Below are 26,111 nucleotides of genomic sequence, written 5' to 3'. Positions count from 1 at the left end.
CGTAATTCTGCTTTTACCACCAAACGAAGCGTGAACGTCATCTCTAGGCATTATCGGCACAGATAATTCATGCAGTCATTGGGTCACGTAAGAAGGAAAACCTTTTGTAAGGCCTGTTTCACACTTGCTTTGTTAATTTCGGTTTTGAGATCTCAAAACTGGAGTTAAACAGATCCATGCCATTTAATGCATTCGTTTTGGCAGGCACCATTGACTTACATTGATTTTCATCCTGGTTTATTGCTTTTCACAGACTAGACACAAAACTGCAGTTTGCAGCGGTTTTGTGTCCAGTCAAAAAATGCAACAAAACGGAACGTAATACATCCAGATCAGTTTTGTCCTCATTGACAATACATGGGGACAAAACTGATCCATTTTGGCCCGGTTTTGAGATCTTCTGCCAGTGTAAAAGAGGCCTAATCTGTATAGTGCTCATTGTATAGCAGTGTATATGGCCATTCACACATACCTGTCTTCTCTATGAAGGGTGCCGATGAACTTACCAGTTCCATGATACATACTACACTACTTGTGCACTTATTTGGGAAAAAAGGAAAAATCGAACTTAATTTTGAAGACTTTTATAGGTGAGTAACATATATGCTTATATATAAATGCAAATAAATGATAATGACATTTTTGGCAGGACAGCATACTCCGTAAACAGGGGTGGACTGGGAACTTAAAGTGGCCTTTAAAAAAAATAATAATAAAAGTGGACCCATGTGGTAGACGGGCCCCAAATTAACAGAAGGCGGGGCAACACAAATAGGCGGGGGCAGCAACAATAACATAGTATCGCAGTACAGCAAAATATATCGCCCCAATCTTTTTTCCTAAAATCTTCTATTGAACAGCTCCAGCACTGGATCTGTTCAGTACCCAATGCAAACTCATAAGTCCTGATATTCATGATTTGCTGGCCACCCCCTTCCCCTGTAGCTGATTTACAGATTTTTCCTACCGCAGTCAGCAGCAGGTTGCAAGGAGAACAGAGTCCTCGTGAATATCAGGACTCATTGGCTTGTGCTGGGTCTTGAACAGCTCTAGCTTTGGAGCTATTCTATACGAGAGTTTGGGAAAATTGCTGGGTTAGTTTATGAAAGTGACTCTGGGTTTTGCTAAGGTTATCTGTTACTAGTTTATGTTGCCCTTAGAGCAGCAAAAACTGGTGAGAGATTTCCTTTTATAGAAAATAGGTAATTCCATAACACAAAGCATACAAATATGCAAAACACAACGTGTAAATTACAAACCTGGAACACAATATACCACCAACCACAAGAGAAATCAGAGTATATATACGTGTGATAGAATAAAGTAGGGGGTACGGCACCACTGACGTCTCCAGGTAAATGGTGGGTTCCTTTGTGTACCTGTCAATATCAGCAGGGACTATGGTGCTCAGCCTTAGAAACAAGGAAAGTTCATACATTGCACGGGTAGATCAACAAAAAGGCGGCATTTACCACTGCGGTAAAAAACTTATTTTATTCTTCCAACTTCCAACAGTAAAATTCGGGCTGGGGCGGACTCTTGCCTCTACACAGAACGCGAAGTGGCGATGGCTGTTTCGCACTTACGCGACTCTTCAGGCCACAGTGGCCTGAAAAGGCGCGTAATCGTGAAACGGCCGTCGCCACTTCGTGTTCTGTGTAGAGGCAAGAGTCCCTACAATAAAATACGTTTTTTACCGCAGTAGTGAGTGCCTTTTTGTTGATCTATCCGTGCGACAAGAGAAATCAGAACTAGAAGGATCACAGAACATCAAAAGAAGAAAAAGAGGACATAGAATATAAATGCAACAAATAGTAGACACCAAACACAGAAGACAGAATATACAGACACCAAATATCATAGAACATATGACATGAAACAGATAGGGATGTCCCGATACCAGTATCGGTATCGGGGCCGATACCGGACATTTGCACGAGTACTTGTACTCGTGCAAATGTCGCCGATACCTCATGGCCCTAGATCAGTGGTGGCGGAGGCGTGTCCCATCTTCTTCCGGGTGGCGGCTGCAGCGGCATGTCCCATCTTCTCTTCCGGTCGGCGGTGGCGCTGCTCCCAGCTGATCAGCGTGGGGATGGCAGCAGATATTATACACCTGGGGACGTGCTGGCCTGGCAGCGGCAGGAGGAGGCCGCCTCTGGCTGGGGTTCTGGATATTATCCTCAGGGGACTGCAAGAAGCTGGGCCGGAGGTGGAGAGATGGCAGGAGCTGCCGGAGCCCAGGTACTGCAGTCCATTCTTATGTCTGGCAGCCACATCTGATTCTGAGAAAGCTGTGTGACAGCCAATATGGCCGCCTCTCATAAGCAGAGCCATCCAGAGCAGAAGTGGGAGGAGCTGGCATTGAGAACTTCAGGGAAAGTGGGTGACAACCCCTGTGACTGCTGTGATGCTGGCTGCTGTGGTTGTCACCAAGGATCTACCAGACTGGGAGCACTATTCAGTCGTCCTTCATTATGCTGGCCATTAAAGGGGTTGTCACAGATTTATACCGGAAATATGTAATGAAGTAAAGAATATCGGAGAGGTCATGTGGCCAGGTGGGTATGATGCATGAAATTGAGAAGAAATCCAGTTAATTTCTCTCCATTTCATGTTAAAACAGACAAACAGTGAATAATAAAATAAGGTTGTGGTGGGGGTGGGGGGGGGCAATGGGCATATAATAGTGATCCCCAACCAGTGTGCCTCCAGCTGTTGCAAAACTACACCTCCCCAGCATGCCCGCACAGCCAAAAGCTGTGCGGGCATGCTGTGAGTTGTAGTTTTGCAACAGCTGGAGGCACATTGGTTGGGAAGCACTGTTATATGCCCATTTATTGATTTATTAACCCTTGTACAAAGGAAAAGTAAAGCAGTTGTCCATAGCAACCAAATTCCAGCTTTAATATTTTTCATTGCTATCAGCAACTGCGCCGCTGTTATAATTGGTATCGGTAATTGGTATCGGTGAGTACTTAAATAAAAGTATCGGTACTCGTACTCGGTCTTAAAAAAATGGTATCGGGACATCCCTAGAAACAGATATGTATTTATCACATATGGGAAATGCATTGGGACAGAACATACAACAAAACATGGAGCAGAGATCATTTATGAAACAGACAAGCAATGCAGCATTCAGACATGGACAAATGAACTTGTAAATGCACAAAGACACGGAGCACAGGCCATACATACAACAAACCTGAAGCAGAGTTACCAACGATGCCTTCTTTGAATTGATTCCAAGACTGCACACATGATTTTTATGGGACATGGATTTTGTTATACCTTTTCCTGGAAGGTCCGATGCTTTATTTGCCTTGCAATGCTTAAAATATTAATAAAAATATGACCAGCCCAACCATTTCAGTTTTCCATGTCCTTTCAGACATGTAGAAACTTAAGTGCACCATTTTTATTTCTGTTATAGGTTTATGGATAACCTCCAGACTGAGGTACTTGAAATTGAGTTCCTCTCCTATTCTAAAGGCATGAATACAATCAGTGAAGAAGATTTTGCCCACATTCTCTTACGATACACAAATGTTGAAAACACATCAAGCTACTTGGAGAATGTACGACTCCGGATTCCGGAGGAAAAGGTAATTGTGTTTCACATTCAGGTCCATTCATAAGGACATGAAATATACAAATATTTCTGCATCACTTGCCTAAATTGGTTTTGCAGCTTGACGTGCACTGACACACATGACATTGCTTCCTTTTTTAACGTCAGAAATAACCCATACAGTAAATACAATGGTTATCATAACTCCCTATGTGCAGATTTATGATTTGCAATAAGATTTAAAGCTCCTTGTAGTAACCAAGATCTTACACATGATGATATTTGGTAACTCAGCTTTAGGAGTCCTCACTCTTCAGGTTCCTGCTGCTTGTTTTGTGCTATTGCATGTATACAGTACAAAGTCACTGGATTGTAGAGTAGAAATGCTGCAATGGCTTCCAATGAATCGTTTCCAGAGATAAAAAGAAAATATGAACATGAAATAAAACAAAAATAATTATTAATAGGAAATTTTTGGTAAGTAAAAATGACTTGCATTTCAAATAACCGACAGTTTTAACTAGGGAGCATTACAAGGAGGTCAATCTGGATGTTCACTTGGGACCCTGGACTCCAAAGAGGTCACAAGAGTGATTGTCCACATTTGGCATTTGAAGCACTTGCAGTCCTCCTCCTAAACCTACACCCCTTACCATAACCACTGGTTGTCTAGTGCATGGCAGGTCACTGCAGAAGGGGTGATAAACAATGGGAACCAGAGTGGCAAGTCTGTGAGCACCACTTCAGAGAACGTTTTTATGTTCTTAGGACATAGGTATATTTGAGTACTGTAGGAAGGCACAAAGGACCATCATTGATGAGAGATATGTGTCACCGAGGTTCCTGGCCTCGGTGAAGTAAGAGCCAAAATTGCATGTGTCAGCAGCAGTAGCTGGTTGATACTTTGGTAGTTAGCATAGCTGTGAAAAGCTAATCCGGGACGGCTCTTACTGGGAGTAGTCATAGTGCTGGGTGGGTGTCTACTCCCCACGGTCCAGGCCGGGTTTTGACTGGCTTCCAAAAGACAGCCAGCAGGTTTAGGTGGGGGGAATTGCCTATTTGACTGTGGAGCTCGGGATAGCGGTGTGTTTGGAGCTGAGTCTGAGCTGGAGTGGCTCTGCCGAAAGCCTGAGGAGAAAGCGAGGTCCACATACACCCCGTGGGGGGTTACGGTATTGTGCCCAAAATCATAACTGTTTAACTAAATTAGATACTAAACTGTATTGTTTTCTTTAAGTGTCAGCTGGAGCAAGCCGATCACTACCGCTTATTGCTTTATTGTGTGCCAACAATAAAAGACATTTGTTACTTTGCTTTTGACCGATAAAAGGCTGCTGTGTATTTATCAGAAGGCTACATTTGGGGCAAATCCCCACAGTACTTATTGGATTTCGGCCACTTATGGATCTGCTTTTAGATCATTTGGCGCATGACACAATTCTATGATTCTATTACTATTTTCAGCGCAGAGGGACTTCCAGCATTGTGTAGTGGTCCCATCTCCCAGCTGTGTGCCTCACTTTTAAACTTCTGTCAGGAAACACAACCTTAATCATCACTGGGGATACACTATAAGTTTAGCTCTAGTACTTCCTTAGGGTCACTATGAAAGAATAGGGAGCAGATAAGCACATATGAGTTGTGTATATGTATAATTTGTAGATCTTAGTGTCCCTTGAACTGGAAACGGCAAGGAATTTAAATGTCAAGAACTCTGGATAGCAAGTGTTTATTTACCTATTTACCTAAATCTATCAACATATTAATAATTAATATTAAAAAGATGTGAATTTAGAGCACACTTAAAGAGAACCTTTGACCACTCCTGACATGCCTATTTTAATAGCTACATGCATTCCCAACATACTAACAATTCTGGAGCATCTATTCTTATGTCTCTATGTTGTACCATTCCTTTATTATTTGCACTAGAATTTAGAAGTTATGAATGAATTGCTATTAGCCTTCAGTAAGGATACAGAGGGGTGGTAACCAGTTGGGGGGGTGTACCTGCACAGTCTGACAATGGCAGCACTGATTGGATAGAGTCAGTCTGTGCAGGTACACCCCACAACTGGTTACCTCCCCTCTGTACCCTTACTGCAGACTGCTAGCAATTCATTCATATCTTATAGTGCAAATAATAAAGGAATGACACAACATAGAGACATAAGAATAGATGCTCCAGAATTGGTATTACATGGGGAATGCAATAAGCTATTAAAACAGGAATGTTAGGAGTGGTGACAGGTCCTCTCTAAGGGCTCATGCACACGACCGTATGCCCTCCGAGACCTATGGTCCGTGAGTGGGCCATATGTCCCGGAGCGGCATACATCGTGCACACGGGAGCGCACAGCATCATAGGTTACTATGATGCTGTGCGCATCATAGTAACCTATGATGTTGTGCGCTCCTGTGCGCACAATTTATGCCGCTCCGGGACATATGGCCCACTCACGGACCGTAGGTCTCGGAGGGCATACGGTCGTGTGCATGAGCCCTAAAGCTGTGGATGTTTTGAGTTAACCTGATTGTCTAGGTTAGCTCATTCCAGAGAACTGGTGCAACTCAAGAAAAGTCTTGGAGAAAGGAGTGTTTGGTTGAGATTATGTAGGATGGTAGGGCCCTACTAGACCTCATGATTTTCGGGCCAATTCCTAGGAACATTCATTCCAAATAACTGGTATAATTGAGCAGCCGATGAACGAGCAAATGCTGATGCCCAAGTATCAGCGGCACATCTCCCTGTGTGAATAGGGATGTGCTGCCAATAATCAGTGGAACAGAAGGAGGGAGGAACGGCTGCGGTACTAACCATTCCTCCCACATTCAGTTTGTATCAGCCTGTGTAATCAGGCCAGTTCAAACGAGCACTGATGGATTTGTTATCATCCATTGGCGTTCGCACTGCCTGAACAGATATACAGTACAGACCAAAAGTTTGGACACACCTTCTCATTCAAAGAGTTTTCTTTATTTTCATGACTATGAAGGCATCAAAACTATGACTTAACACATGTGTAATTATATACATAACAAACAAGTGTGAAACAACGGAAAATATGTCATATTCTATGTTCTTCAAAGTAGCCACCTTTTGCTTTGATTACTGCTTTGCACACTCTTGGCATTCTCTTGATGAGCTTCAAGAGGTAGTCCCCTGAAATGGTCTTCCAACAGTCTTGAAGGAGTTCCCAGAGATGCTTAGCACTTGTTGGCCCTTTTGCCTTCACTCTGCGGTCCAGCTCACCCCAAACCATCTCAAATGGGTTCAGGTCCGGTGACTGTGGAGGCCAGATCATCTGGCGCAGCACCCCATCACTCTCCTTCATGGTCAAATAGCCCTTACTTTCAAAGTTCTCCCAATTTTTCGGCTGACTGACTGACCTTCATTTCTTAAAGTAATGATGGCCACTCGTTTTTCTTTACTTACCTGCTTTTTTTTTGCGATAATACAAATTCTAACAGTCTATTCAGTAGGACTATCAGCTGTGTATCCACCTGACTTCTCCTCAACGCAACTGATGGTCCCAACCCCATTTATAAGGCAAGAAATCCCACTTATTAAACCTGACAGGGCACACCTGTGAAGTGAAAACCATTTCAGGGGACTACCTCTTGAAGCTCATCAAGAGAATGCCAAGAGTGTGCAAAGCAGTAATCAAAGCAAAAGGTGGCTACTTTGAAGAACCTAGAATATGACATATTTTCAGTTGTTTCACACTTGTTTGTTATGTATATAATTCCACATGTGTTAATTCATAGTTTTGATGCCTTCAGTGTGAATCTACAATTTTCATAGTCATGAAAATAAAGAAAACTCTTTGAATGAGAAGGTGTGTCCAAACTTTTGGTCTGTACTGTAGATGTAGGCATGAGATATACAGTACAGACTAAAAGTTTGGACACACCTTCTCATTCAAAGAGTTTTCTTTATTTTCATGACTATGAAAATTGTAGATTCACACTGAAGGCATCAAAACTATGAATTAACACATGTGGAATTATATACATAACAATGTTTGACACTTTGCTATTTAGTATGGCTGTATAGCTGATCCGGGACGGCTCTTACTGGGAGTAGTCAAAGTGCTGGGTGGGTGAATACTCCCCACGTTCCAGGCCGGGTTTGGTCAGGCCTATAAAAAACAACCAGCAGTGTCAGGTGTGGGGAATTGTATCTCTCTCGCTGACATTGAAGCTCTGGCAGGATCTAAGCCTTGTGCCAGGTTGGAGGCCTGAAACCGGGAGGACTGCTCTGTTCTGAGCTATGCCGGTCAGGTGTGGATTAATACCCAGGACCAAGGGGTGATTGTTTTGCTTTTTTTTTAGCTATCTGGGTGTGAACTAACACCAATATTGCAAATGAACTGTTGTACTGTGTACTTGCAACAAGTTTGAATAAACACTGATATTTTGAGTTATAAACTGGTCTTTGCCTCTATACTGCGTCCGCTGGTCCTGAATACCATAGCGAGTCCCCACAATATACAGTACAGACCAAAAGTTTGGACACACCTTCTCATTCAAAGAGTTTTCTTTATTTTCATGACTATGAAGGCATCAAAACTATGAATTAACACATGTGGAATTATATACATAACAAACAAGTGTGAAACAACTGAAAATATGTCATATTCTAGGTTCTTCAAAGTAGCCACCTTTTGCTTTGATTACTGCTTTGCACACTCTTGGCATTCTCTTGATGAGCTTCAAGAGGTAGTCCCCTGAAATGGTTTACACTTCACAGGTGTGCCCTGTCAGGTTTAATAAGTGGGATTTCTTGCCTTATAAATGGGTTGGGACCATTAGTGGCGTTGAGGAGAAGTCAGGTGGATACACAGCTGATAGTCCTACTGAATAGACTGTTAGAATTTGTATTATGTGAAGAAAAAAGCAGCTAAGTAAAGAAAAACGAGTGGCCATCATTACTTTAAGAAATGAAGGTCAGTCAGTCAGCCGAAAAATTGGGAAAACTTTGAAAGTAAGGGCTATTTGACCATGAAGGAGAGTGATGGGGTGCTGCGCCAGATGACCTGGCCTCCACAGTCACCGGACCTGAACCCAATCAATATGGTTTGGGGTGAGCTGGACCGCAGAGTGAAGGCAAAAAGGCCAACAAGTTCTAAGCATCTCTGGGAACTCCTTCGAGACTGTTGGAAGGCCATTTCAGGGGACTACCTCTTGAAGCTCATCAAGAGAATGCCAAGAGTGTGCAAAGCAGTAATCAAAGCAAAAGGTGGCTACTTTGAAGAACCTAGAATATGACATATTTTCAGTTGTTTCACACTTGTTTGTTATATATATAATTCCACATGTGTTAATTCATAGTTTTGATGCCTTCATAGTCATGAAAATAAAGAAAACTCTTTGAATGAGAAGGTGTGTCCAAACTTGTGGTCTGTACTGTATAGGGTAGTGCAGTACAGTGGAGAGCTTTTTAGGTGCCAGTGATAAGTTTAACCTATATTCTGTATATTATATTATTTACTATATTATATTATTATATTCAGCAGCCAGTGCAGTAGCAGGCAATGGGTTCAGGTATCAGTGTAATGGTTTGACATAAATATGAGTGCCTGGTAGCCTAGAGTAATACTTCATCGATGATCTAAGGTAAAGAAATTGGCTAAAACCTGCTGGTTTGCTCAGCACCTTAGGCTTCAACAAGGTCTCCTGTTCATGAAGTCCAAAAAATCTGTATATTAAGTGTGTTCTCTGTTAAATAATCACTAAAGACTAAAGGTGGATTTCGACGGCCATTGAATCATGCAGATTATCGGGAACGAACAATCCTGCGAACACCCCTTCCCGACAATCTGCCCGTCTAAAGGTGCAGCCAATCACCCGATGAACGGACGAAACGCTTGTTCTTTGGGTGATCTTGTCTCTCATGCAGGCACTCCAATTATCATTCCTGGGCAAGAAACGTGCTGTCTAAAGAGCGATCACAGTAGCGACCCCTCGTCACCATACTGTGGAGGTGATCGCTGCATGTAAATGCAACATTCTCCTCCACTAAGTAAGTAACAGACTGTCAGTAAGGAACGCTTCCTTCCTGACAATCTGCTGCTCATCTGCCCGTCTAAATCCGAAGGACGGATCCGGCATTCCGGTATCTTAAATGCCGGATCCGGCACTAATACATTCCTATGGAAAAAAAATGCTGGATCCGGCATTTAGGCAAGTCTTAAGTTTTTTTGGCCGGAGATAAAACCGCAGCATGCTGGAGTTTTAGGGCTCTTTCACACTTGCGTTATTGTCTTCCGGCATAGAGTTCCGTCGTCGGGACTCTATGCCGGAAGAATACTGATCAGGATTATCCTAATGCATTCTGAATGGAGAGTAATCCGTTCAGGATGCATCAGGATGTCTTCAGTTCCGGTACGGAACGTTTTTTGGCCGGAGAAAATACCGCAGCATGCTGCGCTTTTTGCTCCGGCCAAAAATCCTGAAGACTTGCCGCAAGGCCGGATCCGGGATCAATGCCCATTGAAAGGCATTGATCCGGATCCGGCCTTAAGCTAAACGTCGTTTCGGCGCATTGCCGGAGCCGACATTTAGCTTTTTCTGAATAGTTACCATGGCTGCCGGGACGCTAAAGTCCTGACAGCCATGGTAAGTGTAGCGGGGAGCAGGGGAGCAGCATACTTACCGTCCGTGCGGCTCCCCGGGCGCTCCAGAGTGACGTCAGGGCGCCCCAAGCGCATGGATCACGTGATCACATGGATCACGTCATCCATGCGCATGGGGCGCTCTGACGTCATTCTGGAGCGCCCGGGGAGCCGCACGGACTGTAAGTATACCGCTCCCCCGCTCCCCACTACTACTATGGCAACCAGGACTTTAATAGCGTCCTGGGTGCCATAGTAACACTGAAAGCATTTGGAAGACGGTTCCGTCTTCAAATGCTTTCAGTACACTTGCGTTGTTACGGATCCGGCAGGCACCTCCGGCAACGGAAGTGCATGCCGGATCCCAACAACGCAAGTGTGAAAGAGGCCTTATCTTTTGCCTGATCAGTCAAAAAGACTGAACTGAAGACATCCTGATGCATCCTGAACGGATTACTCTCCATTCAAAATGCATGGGGATATGCCTGATCAGTTCTTTTCCGGTATGGAGCCCCTAGGACGCAACTCAGCGCTGGAAAAGAAAAACGCAAGTGTGAAAGTACCCTAAGATATGTCCCCATTGTCTTATAGGTGGGGGTCCCACCTATCTCCTAAACGGAGCCCTGAAAGTGGTGGAGGGTGCACTGCGCATGCGCAGCCGCCCTCTATTCATTTCTATGGGGCCGTTGGTACTCTCCTATTCACTTCTATGGGGAGAGCGCTTGGTGGTGGCCGGACCAGAGTCCTCCAGTCACCACTTTGTGGGGCTCTGTTCTCGATATAGGTGCGGGTCCCTCTGCTGGGATCTGCAGCTATAAGACAATGAGGGCATATCCTAGCTATTGTCTGAGATGAGACAACCCCTTTATCTATTGTTGTCACCTTTCCCTGGAAAATAATTCTTTTGTAGTTTTTTTCGCTATGAGAATAAGAAAATCCAAAGACTTTAAGCCAGCAGACGACACCTTTCATAATGTGAGATTAATTGCATTGATTAGTATGCTCAGCTTACCTATTGCAAAAGAGGGGATTTCAAAGGGATCCCAGTGAATGAAGGATTGCTTAGAAGCTTGTGTATCCGACTGCTTCACTTCTTGTGTAACAGATGAATTGTCAGCCTGGTACCCAGGTAATAGAAAGAGCTGTTGGCATAAAAATGCCTCAGTGGAAGCCAATAGAGTTGAAGTTACAAGTAGTCCTTGAGGCGTGGGATGTTTTGGATGTATTCTTCTGTTTGTATTTGTGGTGGGATCAGGTTAATCCTTTCTAAGGAAAACTTGCAAACAGCTTGTCTTTGCCTGAAATGGCTACACTTTGGCGGTGTTGACAGTGCAGCTTGAGGAACCAGAAAACCTAAAGTGTACTTAGTGCAAGACCTATTGTTATGGAGACTTTCATCTTGTGTCTTGGTCAGAAGCTGAATGGCCCATAATTGAGTTGTGTGTAAATGGTTTCTCATCTCTTCTCACCATATAGAAACAAGGATTGTTGTATAATTTAAGAAAGTATGTGAAACATAGTATTTATTGGCTTTCACCTCCAGTTTAACACCTCATTGTCTCGTGTGATTGTTGTGTTTGAAATGTTAATGACTGAACATTGAAAGTTGACCACTTGTATAAATGATTAATACACCTATAAACATAGGGCTATAGAAGGGTACGTGGAACATGTGCCACACAACTCCAATATAAACACGCACCACTAAATAATAGAAAATGTAATAATCATAATAACATAACATAATAATACACTAATATGTACTTGGCCTAGGATATGGCTTTAATACTCTGGTCCGCTTTGTATAACATATGGATGCTCTCAGTTGGGTTACTATTTCCACTGGGTGACATTCTGCCCTCACGTTGATTGGGTGATTGTTGATTGGCCACACATGTATCCAGCGTATATCAAGTGCTCCCAGGACTATGTTGATACGCCCCCTGGAAGAAGCCGCCGGGTGAAACGCGCGTCGGGAGTCTCCGGAGTCTGCACCATCTTGCGGTCTGTACTTTATATTGCTTTGACCTATTAGCCACTGCGGCACTTAGCCTGTTGTGCAGTCCTTGTACTGCTTTGACATTATTTAAATGGACCTTAGCCCTAATGACATGTCTTTGGCCCGATTGGATTTGCTATGGTATTTTATATGTATGTATTGCTTTTGGATGCTTGACTCATTAGTTGCTGCTGTGTAGGATCCCTTTTTAACCGCATTGATGTTATTATGATTTGTTATTTATGGTATAAATAAAGAGTATTACATTTTCTATTATTTAGTGGTGCATGTTTTTATTGGAGTTGTGTGGCACTTCATCAGATCCCCATCAGATCGCATTATAGTCAATGGGGATCCGGTGGTGTGCGGTGGTATCTAGCAATGCCTGATACAGTAACTCTGGTAGTCTGTTCCTCTGTCTGAACAGACTACCGGAGTTAATTGCCGGACCTACCCTTACTTTACAGACATTGACATGGTGAGGTGTAAATTAGCCTGATTAGTAGTGGCTAAAGCTGGCTGTGCACCTTAGATTTATATAAGCCGAACGTGCCATTTTAGCCATCTAATGTGTACAGGACCTCCGATTCTCTTGATGGCTGAAGGATCGGGCATGTTGGTTTTCAGCTGCCAAATAATTTTGTTCTCAGGAGATAAGCTGTGGCCAGAGGTGTCTGGCAACCTCTTTCTCCTCTCTCCCTATTCACTGAATATGCAAGCTTGGCTGAACGGAGTATGCACACATATGGGAGGAAAGGTCATTAATATCTTAAGCCCCAGAAAACCCCTTTAAGTCACTTCTTCTCTGTACATGTGCAACCTTGACCTCATTAATTTCTGTACACTATTCTGTCTCAGGTTTACATCAGATGTCTAAATTTATGGAGCCCAATGCAAAATCTGTAATGGAGCTCCCATGTGCCATGCACACAACTGTATTTTTGGTCCAAATCTGATCCACATTTTTTGCAGATCGAATGCGGACCCCTTAATTTTTATCGGACTTGAAAAAGATGTCATCCGGGTGCTGTCAGCCCGTCCGTTTTGCGGATAAGAATAGGCATTTCTGCGATGGGGCCCGTGAAAAGTGCAGGATGCAAATAGACCACATCCGTATTTTGTGGACCTCAAAATGGATACGGTCTTTGTGCAGGAGGCCTAATAATACTGGTGTGGCAGAGGCACCAGGGTCTGGGTGCCAATGCTAATTCTGGAACCCGTTTTTGCGGACCGTTGTGTGCATGAGGCCTAAGGCTACTTTCAAACTAGCGGCAGCCTTCTCCGGCAGGCTGTTCCGGCGGGTGAACAGCCTGCCAGATCCGTGCTGCCACTAGTGCATGCGTGCCGCCGGAAGTCCGCTCTGGCCCCATTCACTGTAATTGCGGCGGGCCAGAGGTCCGGCTGCAGCAGGGCAAACGGAATAAAACTACGACATGTTCCGGCGGGTGAACAGCCTGCCGGAGAAGGCTGCCGCTAATGTGAAAGTAACCTAAGTCCTTTATACCTCCCCGTCCTGTTGGATCCATTTCTGGCTTTGGCTCAAGAAACAGCATTTAAAACTGTGTGTGTGTGTGATTCCAGCCCTAAAGGGTCACTAATGTTTAAAAAAAAACTTTGATATGTCATAGAGACATATCAATAGTTTAGATGGGTGGTGTCTCCCTAGAACAAGGGGAGAGACATGCTCTATCTCCTCGCTGCACGAGACGGGCTCCAGATAAGTCTATGGGCCTGTCTCAATTCCGACCTCAGGAGCGAGAAGGGAGAGTGCGATATGCACACACTTCTCTCCCCGCATTCTTGGGATGGCTGTGCCGTTTGAGTTTTGTGTCAGATTTAAGCTGACGTGATATTTGCATAGTTGTGATGTTTTTGTTTGCGTATATGACTCCGCACTCATCTCCTCGGTCAGACTGATTTGCCAGCGCTAGAATGTGAAGAAGGTGTTTGCTTACATGTTTGCCCAGCGTCTCTCATGTAAGTAAACGCTGTTTTGAAGCTTTCTTTCAAGTTTTATTCTCCTTTCTCCCTGGCTCGTAAATGATGAAAATAGCTGTCCAGTTAAACATCCGTCCCTTTCTTAGATAGATAACCCCTTTTTTTGGACACCAGGATAACATTTTTCATTTTCATATGGTGGAAGACGACTAATTGCTAGAGAATCAGGGGTTGTCCCATCAGATCGCCCCCGTTTTTATATGCCACCATTCAGGACCCTCTCTAGAAGCTTGAGCAGAGATTCACAAGCAGAGGCTCTAGAAAATTTTGGATACCATATCATACTGCATTTGCCTTGCAGGGGCCACTGCGGGAGAAATGTTTGATTGGCCACAGCTTTCTCCAATTATCACTGGTTTGCCGAACCTCCGGTGACCTGCCAATCATCAAGGTGGCTTCAATGTTATAGGGTTGTCTCTGAATAGACATCCTCTTTAAAGGGAACCTGTTAACTGCAGTACTACATAAGTAGTGCTGCGGACAGTGACAGTGACCGCTAATTAATTTCTTGATACTTCCCGCTCTCCTGCTGCACCGCAGCCGAACTCCACTGTATTACATTGAGAGGACTCTTCATCTGATGTTCAGGAACTCCTCTCCATTATGTGCATGCAGCTCATGAGTTCTGTCAGTGTATTACAGTGGAGCTTTGCAGTGGGGTAATGGGGGATAAGTTTGACATAAAGTAGATCCACACTCTGCATCAGCAGTACTACTCATGTTGTACTGCAGTTAGTACAGCTTAACAGGTCTTCCTGACCTATCCTCCTGATATGTTATCAGTATCTGATTGGTGTGGGTCTGACACCTGGGACCCCTGCCAATCAGCTGTTTCAGAAGGTACTGGCATTCATGTAAGAATTGCGGCATTCTCTCAGCTCAAGCACAGCGCCGTACAGTGTACAGCGGCTGTGCTAGGTATCGGAGCCCATTCACTTGAATGGGGCTGAGCTGCGCCTAGGCCATGTGACCAATGAACGTGACATCCCTTGACTTAGGGAAATACGGTGCCTTCTCAAACAGCTGATCAGCCTGACCAGGTGTCGGAACTCCATCAATGAGATACTGATGACAGATCCGTTCCGTTTCCGTTATGCAGGGGAGTCATAGAATTGCGTTATGGTCTGTGGTAATGGAATCCATAACGCAATTCTGCTTTTACCAGTAAACGAATCGCAAACGAATAAAAAAATATGAAATTTGCTCATCTCTACTGATGACCTATCCAGAGGATAAACCCTTTTAATCGACTCCATTTAATAATCTAGAACCTGCCTGTTTCCAAGGATAAAGATTTTTGGAATTTACTATATAAATTGTTTGCACTCCTTAAAAAGTTCACCATAATGGAGGTCAGGGAACCCAAGGATCAAAAATGTATCATGAAGACTACTACCGGTACTTCTTTTAATAGAGACCACCTCCGACTTCTTTGACAATAAGCTGGGCCACTCAGGGAGAGTGCAACATTACATTGTGGACCTTTTTTTTTCTCAACATTTACTTTTTATTCAACAATTTGAAGATAAACACACATCAATAACAATTCATGATACTCCTTTTCCCTAAACCCACCTACCACCCTCTACCCATATAGAGGAATGAGAGAGAGAAAAAAAAACATCCATCCTATTTCTCTTCAATCCATACTCATATTCAGCCATCTCTTTCAAAATTTTAAAAACCATTCCTTCCTTCCTCTATTAAGATATATTATACTTTCCATCTTTATCATATTGATCAACAGATCTTTGCCATTTTATTATCGACAGTGGGTCTTTTTTAATCCATTTTTTCATAATCAAAAGTCTGGCCTGAAACAGTAACTTGTTTATCTATTTTTGAGGCCCTAAAGTGTATTGTGCCTCCTAATATGCAGGCCACTGGATCTCCATCTACCTGTATTCCCATATTTTTTTTTTTTATAATATCCGCTATCTCGGACCAATATCGGAACAGCTTTGGACATCTCCAAACTAAAAGATCTAAACCTTCCTGTTCCTTGCCACACCTAGGACATTCATCTGTAGATTTCAACCCCATTTTTTTAGTAGTATGGGCGACCAATAGAGTCTATGGATAAAGAAAAACTGAGACCCCATGTGAGGCCCTCAACGATACGAAAGGTCTATTTCTCAATACGTCCTCCCATTGTTCATCCGATAGCCCATCAATATCTTTCCTTCATTTCTCTTTAGCTACTATTTTAATCTTACTTTGTTTAGCCTTGAGCAATAATTTATATCTTCTAGAAATACTTTTTTTCTTTTTATTATCGAGAAAACAATTGAGATTTTCCATAGGAGCCTTTTTGTATCTCCCTGAATCTAACGATGAGTTAATTGCATCCCTCAATTGCAAATCTATAAAAGTCCTTTGATAGGGTTTCGAAATTCTTTAATATATCCCCATCAAAAACGTTACACAAAAGACGAATACCCTTATTTTCCCAATTGACATAATGTTTAATTTTCTGAATTTCTCTCAAATTATAATTAGTCCATATTGGCGTGAACGTATCCTTTAATATTCATAATTTTTTAAATTTCTTTCCAAACAAAATCCATTAAATTAAAAACATGATTAATAATGTTTTTGATCCCCAGTACCCTAGATTCTAATACCTTGGGCATCTTACTTAAATTGTCCTTCAAGCCCATTTTCATTAAGTGCCTACTCAATATGTGATATATCATCTCCACTCATATAACCAAATTTTGCAACCAAAAAGTACAAATACCAATTAGGGAGTGCCATTCCCCCGTCTTTAAGGGGAAATGCAAAATGTATTTTCTTATCCTAAGTATATCTCCCTTCCAAATAAATTCCCTCATCAACCTATCTATAATCCTAAAAACAGTAACTGGCAACCGCACTGGAGCACATTGAAGTACATAGAGAATCTTAGGAAGACGCACCATATTTATCAAATTAATTCGACCCATCATTGACATCGGTAGCTTTCTCCAGATCAGAATTTTTTTCTTCAAGTCATCTAAGAGGGGAAATACATTCAACTTGGCATAATCCTCCAGTTTCTGTGCAATACTTACTCCCAAATACTTAAAACTGCTATCTCTATCCACAACATGTACATCAATGCGATTATCCCCATCCCCATCCTAACAACATTAAGTGAGATTTTTCCCAATTTATTTTCAATCCTGAATAATACCCAAATTCTTCAACTATACCCATCAATGTATTTAAATCATGATCCGTGTCACCAACAAATAAAAGAATATCATCCGCAAACAATGTTATTTTATCCTTAACATTCCCATATTGAAAACCTTTAATATCTTTGTTCTCTCTAATAATTATAGCTAATAGCTCTATTGCAATTGCAAAAAGGAGCGGGGATAAGGCCTAGTGCCTCTAGAGAGGGAAAAAGGGCAGGGACATCTCCCCATCCGCGAACACCCTTGCTCTAGGATGAGAATAAATTAGTCTGATCCACCTTATAAAAGAATCCCCAAAACCAAAAGATTTAAAGACCTCCCACAGATATTCCCTGTCACGACTGTGACTGATCCAGACAGGTCTGGGAGGAGAATGTCGCAGCGACTTGCTACTCGCGATAGCTTGTGAGTTTTCTCCGTGGTTCAGGGTATGTCATCTGGGTTTTGCCTTGTGAACCTTTTTGTCCTGACTGGGAGTTTGTAGGCATCCTTCTCAGGTGAGTCCTGTCTGCCACTCCCAGCTACTATATTAGTTTCACTTTCACTTGCAGTCATTGCCAGATATAGTCCTTACTTCCAGTTCTATTCTGACCTTTGAAGGAGATCGTTTGATGGTGTTGCAGTGACAACCCTATAACATTCTGGACTGTCGTGATTGGGATCGCCTTCTCTGCTCGTGACTGGATAAGTCTATCTCTGATATAGTTTGTTTGTTGCTGTCTTCCCCTACTGTTCTCCTAGACATGAGTGATGGTGACTAGTGCTCCCATCGCTCCTTCCACCCGCCATCGCTCGCCCGGTGCCTGCTGTGTCCCGCTGCTACAGGCCGGACACTGACACCCTCCCCCGAAGCTGGAGGAGTTGCATGCGGGGGGAGGAGGAAGCCTGACACCCAGCAACGCTCTGCGCACCATGGTGTTCCTCAAGCTGCGGGAGCAGCCTCCCCTGGTTCAAGCAATTTTTAATGGTGATCCGGATGAAGTTCGGGCACTGACTTTAACAAGAAAGACAAGTTTTGGAGAACTCCACTTCACTATGCCGCTGCCAATTGTAACTATCAGTGCCTGTTTGCACTTGTGGGATCTTGAGCCAGTGTAAATGATCTTGACGAGAGGGGATGTTCCCCCCTGCACTATGGAGCTACCTCAGACTCTAAGGATCCATAATGTCTTCCACAGGTCTCTGCTTAAGAGATATGTAGAACCTCCTGAACCATTGCCACTACCGCCTCCACTGGTGGTTGTTGATGGCAGTCTTGAGTTTCAGGTAGAAAAGATTGTTGATTCACAATATGTTCGCCGCTCTCTTCAGTACCTGGTGCACTGGAAAGGTTATGGTTCCGAAGAGAGAATGTGGGTTCCAGCATCAGAGATAAAAGCGGACAGACTCATTCGGGCTTTTCATAGCTCCCATCCGGAGAGGCCTGGTCTTGAGGGTCCAGGGGCCCCTCGTAGAAAGGGGGGTACTGTCACGACTGTGACTGATCCAGACAGGTCTGGGAGGAGAAGGTCGCAGCGACTTGCTACTCGCGATAGCTTGTGAGTTTGCTCTGTGGTTCAGGGTATGTCATCTGGGTTTTGCCTTGTGAACCTTTTTGTCCTGACTGGGAGTTTGTAGGCATCCTTCTCAGGTGAGTCCTGTCTGCCACTCCCAGCTACTATATTAGTTTTACTTTCACTTGCAGTCATTGCCAGATATAGTCCTTACTTCCAGTTCTATTCTGATCTTTGAAGGAGATCGTTTGATGGTGTTGCTGTGGAGCTCTTGTCCGGCGTGGACTGTCGTGATTGGGATCGCCTTCTCTGCTCGTGACTGGATAAGTCTATCTCTGATATAGTTTGTTTGTTGCTGTCTTCCCCTGCTGTTCTCCTAGACATGAGTGATGGTGACTAGTGCTCCCATCGGCCTTTCCCCACTCTAGGCTTTAGGGTGACTGAGGGTTTAGGCATCCTGCTCGCCGCACGGGTTCACACCCCGTCTAGGGTATCAGGGCAGACAGGTGCCAGCTTAGGGTTAGTCAGGGGTGGCCATATGATTCCTATCCGTAGATAAGGGTCCCCCTTCCCCTCCGTCTGGTGCGACACGACTGCTGCTGGGGTAGCGGTCGTGACATTCCCACTCTATACAATCGAATGCTTTGATCACATCTAATAACAGTATCCCTTTTTTACTATTTTTTTCTTAGTTTTTTTCTATATTCATAAATACTCTTCTAATATTGGAGTATATTAGTCGCCCTGGGATAAATCCTGTTTGATCTTCACTTATTATTGTTTTTATCTCTTTTGATAACCTATCTGCCAATACCCTAGATAATAATTTGGTATCAGTATTCAGAAGAGAAATAGGTCTATATAACTCTGGTTTTAGCAAAAAAAATTCAGGATTGGGGATCAATATAATAGTAGCTTCTTCCATTGAGTCGGCAGTTTTTCCAACCTCTTCGCCTCCATCAGGGTCTCCATTAATTCTGGAAGGAGCATTTGACTAAATTTTTTGTACACTTCAAAGAGTAGCCCATCTCCTCCCGACACCTTTTTTTCTTTGGTGGATTTTAAAGCTCTTATTAGTTCTTCTAGTTGAATGCGCAGTGATCTGACATAGGCAGTGGGACATATTTTAATTTCGTTATATTTTGTTCCAGCAATTTTTTATTACCAAAAATCATATCTATTCTTGACCAGGTTTGATGTGTCTTTGAATAGCAAGAGTAAACCTTATCTTCCGGATTATATAATCGCCAGACATCAACCCAATCAAGCTCAGATATCAACTTAGCCAGATTAGTATTATGCGACGGGTTCTTGCTATTGGTCAATATATCTCTACCGCAACCATTATACAGTCAGGTCTATCCATTATATTATTCCGCAACTCATACAGTACATCTGGTTTATATGGCGGGGAAATATATATATTAGCAATTACCATAAATACATCATTAACCTTGCAATGTAAATAGAGATCCCTGTCACAGGTGTCCTCCTTGATTACAAAATATTCATAGTTGATTTTATTATGCACCAAAATAGAGACCCCTCTCGAATATGACGTATATATAGAGTGATATTGTGCTTCTATCCATCTTTATTCTATGCAATTTAATTTTAAGTTCTTTATCCAAATGTGTTTCCTGAAGGCAAATGACAGCCAGCAAGTATCTCCCCACCCAATCAAAAATAGCAACCCTTTTCAACCTTTCTCTTAACCCACGTACATTAACCACTTCCTGGCTGCCCATAGGATATAAACATCCTCTGGGCGGTTGTTTATCTCTAAATGGACGTTCTAAAACGTCCATTCAGAGATGGCAGCTGCACGCTAATCGTGCAACTGCCGAGCGGGGGGCCCACTGTCAGTGACAGCAGGGCAACCCAGAGGGAAGGCAGGGACAGTTCCTAGGTTTCCCTGCCTTCTAGATTGCTGTATACGCTTCCTGTCCCGGTGGTGATGTGACCGCCGGGGCCGTGAGAGTGCAGGAGTTGTCGGGTCTTCCATAGACCTCGATCAGCCCTCCACTGAGGCTGTACAGCACTGTATAGTGCTGTACAGCCTCTCTGGGGGGTGTATTTCCCCTGTAACTGGGGCTACTATGTCAGCCCCAGTTACAAAAGAAATCAATAGTAAAAAAAAATGTATGACCTTATGGGGGACACAAAGTGTAAAATAGTGTTTTATAAAAAATAAAAAAAAGGGTTTCACTTGTCAAAAAAAAATTCCCCAATTAAGTAATAAAAAAATCAATTTAAAATAGAAAAAAATAAAATAGACATATTTGGTATTGCTGCATTCGTGACGGCCAGCTCTATAAATATATCACATGATCCACCCGTCCGATAAACACCATAATACAAATAAAATAAAATCGGTGTAAAAAAAAAGCCATTTTTGTCACCTTACATCACAAAAAGTGCAACACCAAGTGATCAAAAAGGTGTATGTCCCACAAAATGGTACCAATAATACCGTCACCTCATCCCGCAAAAGAAGAGCCCCTACATAAGAAAATCGCTCAAAATAAAATAGCTATAGCTCTTAGAACATGGAGACATTAAAACATCATTTTTTGTTTCAAAAATGCTATTATTGTGTTAAAGTGAAATAAAAAGTATACATATTATGCATCGCCGCGACCGTAACAACCAGCTCTATAAAAGTATCACATGACCTGACCCCTCACGTGAACACCGTAATAAAAATAAAATAAAAACAGTGCCAAAAAAGCCATTTTTTGTCATTTAACATCACATAAAGTGCAACACCAAGCCCCCCAAAATAGTACCAATCAAATCGTCACCTCATACCGCAAAAAGTTAGACCCTAACTAAGACAGTTGGTCAAAAAATAAAAAAGCTATGGCTCTTAGACTATGGAGACACTAAAACATAATTTTTTTTGTTTAAAAAATGCTATTGTGTAAAACTAAATAAATAAGAAAAAGTATACATATTAGGTATTGCCACGTCCGTAACGATCTGCTCTATAAAAATGTCAAATGACCATATGTGGGATGTTTATGTAAACCGCAGAATCAGAGTAATAAATATTGAGTTTTGTTTGGCTGTTAAGCCTTGATGTGTTAAAGAATTTTTTTTTATTAAAATGGAAAATCTGCCAAAAAAGTGAAGTTTAGGAATGTTATCTCCATTTTCCTTTAATTATTGTGGAACACCTAAAGGGTTAACAAAGTTTGTAAAATCAGTTTTGAGTAACTTGAGGGGTGTAGTTTCTAAAATGGGGTCATTTATGGGGGGTTTCCACTGTGTAAGCCCCATAAAGTGACTTCAGACCTGAACTGGTCCTTAAAAAGTGGGTTTTGGATATTTTCTTAAAATTTTTAAGAATTGCTTCTAAAATTCTAAGCCTTCTAACGTCTTAAATAAAATGACATTCACAAAATGATGCCAACCTAAAGTAGACATATAGGGAATGTTAAGTAATAAAAATCTTATGAGATATAATTTTCTGTTTTAAAAGCAGAGAGATTCAAATTTGGAAAACAGTGAATTTTTTCAAATTTTCATTACGTTTTGGATTTTTTTTATAAATAAAAGTAAAACATATTGACTCAAATTTACCATTAACATGAAGTACAATGTGTCACGAGGAAACAGTCTCAGAATGGCTTGGATAAGTAAAAGCGTTCCAAAGTTATTATCACATAAAGTGACACTTGTCAGATTTGCAAAATTAGGCCTGGTAAAGAAGGGGGCAAATGGCCCGGTCTGGAGGTGGTTAAATGAAATAATTCTTATCATTCAAAGAGTTGTACAAAACTCTGTAGAGGGAAAGGAAGAGAATAAAAGAAAGGGGGGGTGGCATTTCTCTCCATGGGGAAAAAAGCACCCACCCCCAACCCCAAATTCCCTGACCGATCTGCTCTCAATTCCATAAGGACCGAGAGCTCAATCCTACACATGTACTCCCTATAACACCCCCCCCCCCCATCTCTCACTAAACCTCAGTATATAAAAAAACAACAACATCATACACGAATTATAACTGCATAATATCACTTGCTACATTGCTAACAGGCCCTTCAAATCCGCCCACTGCTTCAGGTGAGTGAAAAAAAGAGACTTTTCCTGCTAAACCACTCGTAACTTGGCTGGAAATACTAAACTATAGTTAATCCCAGCCTGCCTCAGTCTCTTTTTTTATATCAGTGTATTTCTTTCTCTAGGGACTAGTAGCCACTGAGTAATCAGGAAAGACTCTTATTTTTGTCCCATACATTACAAACTTCTCAGACTCTGGCTTCCTTCAAAATTGCATCACGATCTTTATAATATGTGAGCTTAATCAACATTGTTCTTAGATATTCTCCTGGCATTCTCTTTTTAACCCCTTCAGGACCCTGCCATTTTTCACCTTAAGGACCAGCCAATTTTTTGCAAATCTGACATGTCACTTTATGTGGTGATAACTTTAACATGCTTTTACTTATCCAAGCCATTCTGAGATTGTTTTCTCGTCACATATTGTACTTCATGACAGTGGTAAAATTGAGTGAAAAATGTTTTATTTTTATTTATTTTTAAATGCCAAATTTACCAAACATTTGGAAAAATTAGCAAATTTCCAAATTTCAATTTCTCTACTTTTATAAAAGATAATAATACCTTCAAAACTAGTTACTTTACAGTCCCCATATGTCTACTTCATGTTTGGATCATTTTGTTAATGTCATTTTATTTTTTGGGGATGTTAGAAGACTTAGAAGTTTAGAAGCAAATATTGAAATTTTTCAGAAAATTTCCAAAACCCAGGTCTGGTCTGAAGTCACTTTGTGAGGCTTACATAATAGAAACCACCCAAAAATGACCCCATTTTAGAAACTACACCCCTTAAGGTATTCAAAACTGACTTTACAAACTTTGTTAACCCTTTAGGTGTTCCACAAGATTTAATGGAAAATAGAGATAACATTTTAAAATTTCACTTTTTTGGCAGATTTTCCATTTGAATCCATTTTTTCCAGTTACAAAGCAAGGGTTAACAGCCAAACAAAACTCAATATTTATGGCTCTGATTCTATTAGTTTACAGAAACACCCCACATGTGGTCGTAAACTGCTGTACGGCCACATGGCAGGGTGCAGAAGGAAAGGAACACCATATGGTTTTTGGAAAGCAGATTTCATTGGGATAATTTTAAGCTGCCATGTCACATTTGAAGACCCCCTGATGCACTCCTAGAGTAGAAACTCCAAAAAAGTGACCACATTTTAGAAACTACACCCCTCAAGGTATACAAAACTGATTTTACAGACGTTGTTAACCCTTTAAGTGTTCCACAAGAATTGATGGAAAATGTAGATGAAATTTCAGAATTTCACTTTTTTGGCAGATTTTCCATTTTAATAAATTTTTTCCGCTAACAAAGCAAGGGTTAACAGCCAAACAAAACTCAATATTTATGGCCCTTATTCTGTAGTTTACAGAAACACCCCATATGTGGTCGTAAACTGTTGTACGGGCACACGGCATTGCGCAGAAGGAAAGGAACGCCATACGGTTTTTGGAAGGCAGATTTTGATGGACTGTTTTTTTTTACACCATGTCCCATTTGAAGCCCCCCTAGAGTAGAAACTCCAAAAAAGTGACCCCATTTTGGAAACTACGGGATAAGGTGGCAGTTTTGTTGGTACTATATTAGGGTACATATGATTTTTGGTTGCTCTATATTGCACTTTTTGTGAGGCAAGGTAACAAGAAATAGCTGTTTTGGCACCGTTTTAATTTTTTGTTATTTACAACATTCATCTGACAGGTTAGATCATGTGGTATTTTTATAGAGCAGGTTGTTACGGACGCGACAATACCAAATTTGACATAACAAAGCATTCTGAAAGCCGTAGTTTTATTTATTTTTTGGGCGACTGTCTTGTGTAGGGGCTAATTTTTTTCGGGATGAGATGATGGTTTGATTGGTCATATTATAGGGTGCATATTACTTTTTGATCGCTTGCTATTACACTTTTTGTGATGTAAGGTGACATAAAATGGCTTTTTTTACACTGTTTTTTTATGGTATTCACCTGAGGGGTTAGGTCATGTGATATTTTTATAGAGCAGGTTATTACAGACGCGGCGATATCTAATATGTCTACTTATTTTTTATTTATGTAAGTCTTACTCAATAATATCATTTTTGTAACAAAAAAATTAATCATGTTTTAGTGTCTCCATATTCTGACAATTCAAAGGAGCACTGCTTTTCTAAAACATAACTTTTAATAACTCAATAGTAAAAGCCAATACACCCTTATTACAAACGAAAATATAATTCAAAAAGAAATCAAAAACCTAATACGGAATGTATATTCCGATGGCCTATAGTTGCAGGAGGGCAGACAGACGTTTCATAGGCCTTGGGGGCAATATCCCTAATTCTGGCCCTATTGTTGTCGCCCTGCCTGCAAACGGAATAGCCGCCCCGATAGGGGCGATCCCATGTCTCGTGCCTCCTGATGACCCTGACACGGGAAATATTCCAGCAAGGGGGAATAATGGCTCTATATTTGGACCTAGACTAATATAAGTACCAAAAAATAAAAAAAAACATACAATGCCCCAGGTGGGGTGACAGGAAACCACCCAATGACATACAGTGAAATAAATCAATATTTTTAAACCAAAAAAATTATGTTTTAGTGTCTCCATATTCTGAGCCATATATTTTTTTTTCTTTTTGGGCGATTGTCTTAGGTAGGGGCTCATTTTTTGCAGGATAAGGTGACTGTTAGATTGGTACTATTTTGGGGGGTATACACCTTTTTGATCGCTTAGTGTTGCACTTTTAGTGATGTAAGGTGTCCAAAAAATGGTTTATTTAGCACAGTTTTTATTTTATTTTTTTGATTGTGTTCACCTGAGGGGTTAGGTCATGTGTTAGTTTTATAGAGCCGGTCGATACGGACGTGGCGATACCTAATATGTGTACTTTCCTTTTTTTCCCCTATTTTTTACAATTTTTTTTTTCCCTTTATTTTGGCAAAAGGATATTTATTTATTTTTTTAAAGGATAACTGTCATATTTAGACCCTAATTTCAATTTTCATATATGTAGTTACTAATAACATGATATTCCAGAATCAGTTACTATTAGACTGACTTACCCCATATTTAACAAGATTCAGCCCTTAGCAACCAGTCTGCATAAAACTGCAATTTCACTATTCAGTTAAGATGGCCGCCACTGCCCTCACCCTGAGGCTAATCCCACCTGCCCTCACTAGC

General features: G+C 41.7%; 1 protein-coding gene across 3 annotated transcripts in view; it reads left to right on the top strand.

Annotated features, from left to right (window-relative positions):
- The window catches only part of MICU3 (mitochondrial calcium uptake family member 3), a 193,284-nt gene that overhangs the window by 151,651 nt on the left and 15,522 nt on the right, over positions 1–26,111 (top strand). For all 3 annotated transcript variants that reach the window (XM_040418799.1, XM_040418797.1, XM_040418798.1), the window contains 2 exons: positions 490–590; positions 3,437–3,608. In XM_040418799.1, coding sequence (XP_040274733.1) covers positions 490–590; positions 3,437–3,608 — 273 coding nt within the window. The remainder of the gene's footprint in view (positions 1–489; positions 591–3,436; positions 3,609–26,111) is intronic.

This window comes from Bufo bufo, chromosome 2, assembly GCF_905171765.1.
Source record: "Bufo bufo chromosome 2, aBufBuf1.1, whole genome shotgun sequence".
NCBI classification, from domain to species: Eukaryota; Metazoa; Chordata; class Amphibia; order Anura; family Bufonidae; genus Bufo; species Bufo bufo.
This window is presented reverse-complemented; position numbering and strand designations above follow the sequence as displayed.